This window comes from Gadus chalcogrammus, chromosome 3, assembly GCF_026213295.1.
Source record: "Gadus chalcogrammus isolate NIFS_2021 chromosome 3, NIFS_Gcha_1.0, whole genome shotgun sequence".
NCBI classification, from domain to species: Eukaryota; Metazoa; Chordata; class Actinopteri; order Gadiformes; family Gadidae; genus Gadus; species Gadus chalcogrammus.
In genome coordinates this window covers 9,800,513-9,804,842 of record NC_079414.1, presented here as the reverse complement: position 1 = coordinate 9,804,842, position 4,330 = coordinate 9,800,513, and the positions used below count along the sequence as shown (strand labels likewise).

The window sequence follows — 4,330 nt, the reverse complement described above, 5'->3', positions numbered from 1 at the left end:
AGAGAGAGAGAGAGAGAGAGAGAGAGAGAAAGAAGGAGAGACAGAGGGATAGAGAGAAACATGCATAAAGAGAGATGCATAACGGTATAGAACAGAGGTTTGAATCAATTCACCAGCCTAGGAGTGCGTGTGCGTGTGCGTGTGTGTGTGTGTGTGTGTGTGTGTGTGTGTGTGTGTGTGTGTGTGTGTGTGTGTGTGTGTGTGTGTGTGTGTGTGTGTGTGTGTGTGTGTGTGTGTTGTGCGTGTGTGTGTGTGTGCATGCGGGTGTGCTTGTGTGCGTCCGTGTGTGTGTGCGTCCGTGCGTGTGTGCCTGGGTGCATATGTGTGTGTGTGTGTGATCGTGAGCGTGAATGTATGTCAGCAGGGTGTCGAGGGGCCTGTGGTTGACAGGTTTGGTGCAGTGTACTCCATTACCTCTCTCGGCTGCCCCCCCCCCCCATCCCCCTTCCCCCACACCCCTTCCCTATCCCTATCCCAGATATCAGTGCATTTGGTTCCCTTAAAATAAAATAAATGGTTTACCAGATTGGATGATGACCTGTAGATGATTTAAAATGTTGCTTTGTCTCGTTTTACTTTCTCTCTTCCTACTGTCTTCTCATCTCTCTGTCTCTCTCTCTTTCTCTCCCTCTGTATATCTCCCTCGCTCTCCCCCCTGCATTTACTTTGTGACTGTCTTTTTTGTTTCTCTGTGTCCAATTAACAATGCGTTAAGAATTTGGTATTCTTTGTTAATTTGGGTTGTCCCAGCCCCAGCCTCTCTCTCTCTCTCTCTCTCTCTCTCTCTCTCTCTCTCTCTCTCTCTCTGTCTCTGTCTCTGTCTCTGTCTCTCTCTCCCCCCCTTTCTCTCTCTCTCTCTGCCTGTCTCTTTAGCTCTGTGTTTCTCTCTATTTCTCACTACCTTGTGATTTTGGTTTTCGGTTAGAGTGTGTGTGTTATGTTTAGGTAAGGGTGTGTGTGTGTGTGTGTGTGTGTGTGTGTGTGTGTGTGTGTGTGTGTGTGTGGTGTGTGTGTGTGTGTGTGTGTGTGTGTGTGTGTGTGTGTGTGTGTGTGTGTGTGTGTGTGTGTGTGTGTGTGTGTGTGTGTGTGTGCGTTATGTTGAGGTTAGGGACGGTTGGTGTGTTGTGTTAGGGAGTGTGGTTTTCTGTATTTGGTTGTTGTGTTGAGGTTAGAAAGTGTGTGACTTGGTGTGTTGAATTGAGGTTAGAGATGGTGTTTGTTAGTGTGTTGGGTTGTCTTGAGTTTATGGAGTGTGTGTGTGTTGTGTGGAGGTTATTGTGTGTGTGTGTGTGTGTGTGTGTGTGTGTGTGTGTGTGTGTGTGTGTGTGTGTGTGTGTGTGTGTGTGTGTGTGTGTGTGTGTGTGTGTGTGTGTGTGTGTGTTGTATCGAGGTTAGGGAGTGTGTGTGTTGTTTTGAGGTTAGGGAGTGTGTGTGTGTGTGTGTTGTGTTGAGGTTAGGGTGTGTGTTGTGATGAGGTTAGTGTGTGTTGGGTTGAGGTTAGTGTGTGTGTGTGTGTGTGCGTGTGACCGCGTGTGTGTGTGTGTGTGTGTGTTGTGATGAGGTCAGGCAGCGCGTGGACTGTGCGCTCCACACGGTGGGTGATATGTGCTTGTGGGTTGTGTTCCAGAACAACTTCATCAACCTGAGCTTCCTGAGGCTGTTCCGAGCAGCACGTCTCATCAAGCTCCTCAGACAGGGGGAGACCATACGGATCCTTCTGTGGACCTTCGTCCAGTCCTTCAAGGTACTGATGGGGCCGGACCCCTGGCCGTCACTGTGGTCCCCCACAGCCTCAGCATCCGCACACGACTCCTCATCCCAACGAGCGTTGAGCTGTCTGTTCTTGCCGTCGCCTGGAAGCCCACAGCCCACGGCTGTGTCGGGGACAGACGCGGGTTAATGCTGTTGAATGTTCTGTTCGGAAATAGACCGCAGTCCTATTTGAAGCGAGGCGGAACACAAAGACAGCCCACGCTCCACTCGGGCTCCTGTGTGCTCTGCTCTGTTGAAACAATACGATTACACTTCTTGTTTGTGTGCCAACTACAAGTAGGAGAGCGATATTTGCTCTCGGGCTTGAAAGTGACGTCCTTCTAATACAGACATGACATGAGTCATCGTTTCGCCTGGTGTTCGGTTGAAGGCGAGTGGAGTCTGTTATGTGGGCCTGCTTATGCAACAGCTCCTTAGCCTCCTAAAGGACTCGGAAAAACTCCCCGAACCCGGAGGGAAGGAACCGTGAGGAGAAAAACAGAGAGGGATCCCTCCTTCCAAGGATGGTTATAAACCTTGAGAAGGAACACCTTCCTTCTACACAGTTCTTCTAGGTATGGTTAGGAACCTTTAGAAGGAATAGCGGTCTTCCAGGGACTTTGTGGACTCTTGTTATTAACGGTAGCAACAAACAAAGCAGTATGTTCCTATATTGTCAGGGCAAACAACAATCAATATTTCAAAAAGAATATCCGTAAATATGTTGTAAAATATATACAAGTAATTGGAGCAAATGTGTGATGCTCTGTTTTTCACACATACGGTCTTGAAAGAAGTCCCACACGTGTTAGCCCCTGGCTGACGTGAGGTCCTCATTGTGTGTCCTCAAGAGGACGGGAAGGCAAACACTCTTTCACACACTGGTGTTGCCCCCCCCAGGCGCTGCCCTACGTGTGTCTGCTGATCGCCATGCTCTTCTTCATATACGCCATCATCGGCATGCAGGTGAGTGCCGCCGCCGCCACAAGGTCTCGGTTAGCATGACGATGAGGATGATGATGATGAAGGTGATGGTGAAAAAGTCCTGTTTTCATCCATCAAACAAATCCTGATCTCTCTCTCTATTTGCATTTGTGATTGTGTGTGTGTGTGTGTGTGTGTGTGTGTGTGTGTGTGTGTGTGTGTGTGTGTGTGTGTGTGTGTGTGTGTGTGTGTGTGTGTGTGTGTGTGTGTGTGTGTGTGTGTGTGTGTGTGTTTTTGTGTGTGTTTGGTTCAGTTGTTTGGTAATCTCGCCCTGGAAGCGGTGGGGGAGGGGGCCGTCAACGAGCACAACAACTTCAGGACCTTCATCATGGCTCTGATGCTGCTGTTCAGGTCAGACTCTCTTTCTCTCTCTGGGCCCTATCTTGCACCCAGCGCAATTGACTTTCTACACAGACGTATGTATCCTTGCTAGTTGCACCCGGCGCAAAGCTGCTGATTTCCCCCCCAGCAAACTCGCGCCACTACACTTGCGCCCTGAGTGGCGTGTTGGCGCAGAGTAGAGGCGCGTTCCGGCGCAAAGGATACATGGTTCTATCTTACAGATCGATTTTGCAATTGCACCGCTGAGTGAAAAAATCCTGGTTTAAGTGCCCTAGCTATCAGCTAGTGCCCTAGCTGATAGCTAGCGGTTTGAGGTGCCTAGGCAGGTCTGTAACATAAGCTTACACACACGTAGGCTATACACAGCACAAACATGCAAACAATTAGCCTAATTTAAATATTATGATGTCAAAGATGTTCATATGTGTGAAACTGCATCATAATAGCATGTGGATTGTTTTAGGGGCTGCATGAATGAAGACTATAGTAGGCTATGTCATGCGATAAAATAATAATAATAACAATAATAAACTCGAGCAGAGTATATCCTAACCTTCCAAAACAAAATCTTGTTTCAGGGTAAATGATAACGTTGGTTAAATTATTTGGGAAAGAACAGCTGATACAGCGGTAATAAGTTGTACATTTAAATCAATGCATCTGCAAACACTGTACAGAAAACACATATTTTCTTGACACAGGCATCGCGTACAAGCCCATAACTTTTAGGATTGATGAGTATTTGATCGTGAGGAAACAGAGTTTTACCACGAATGAGTGTTAAAAAGAATGAATGAATGAGGGCGATGCTTGCCGCTCGTGTGTCTGTTTAAACACATGCAAACTAAACACGTAAGCTAACGCATAATACAGTCCATGGCAATGTGTATTAACGGGGGGACACATGCATATTATGAACACAAGTTGATAATGATGATGTATACAATGCTGGTAAGAAACAATGTTTGTTAATGTATTGCCGCATATCATTAAATAGACCCACAGTTGCGGCAACAGGACTCTGAGGACTGCATATAATATGTATATGTGTTAAGTTCTCTTTGCCAAAATGTACATGACGACTCAGTATTTTTGAACATTTGGACATAAACTGAGCCATTTGAAGTTTAAAATTCATGTGGTCATGCATCTGTTTCAGGGGAGACGCACTGTCAAAATATCAACTTGTCAGTTTCAAATGCGCTCATGGCTCTTAAAGGGGTTGGGAGATGGCACTCTCATTGGGTTATTG

General features: G+C 46.9%; 1 protein-coding gene across 1 annotated transcript in view; it reads left to right on the top strand.

The window, feature by feature from the left end:
- The window catches only part of LOC130378714 (voltage-dependent P/Q-type calcium channel subunit alpha-1A-like), a 38,650-nt gene that overhangs the window by 5,444 nt on the left and 28,876 nt on the right, over nucleotides 1–4,330 (top strand). The window contains 3 exon segments of the mRNA XM_056585409.1: nucleotides 1,628–1,744; nucleotides 2,653–2,718; nucleotides 2,990–3,087. Coding sequence (XP_056441384.1) covers nucleotides 1,628–1,744; nucleotides 2,653–2,718; nucleotides 2,990–3,087 — 281 coding nt within the window.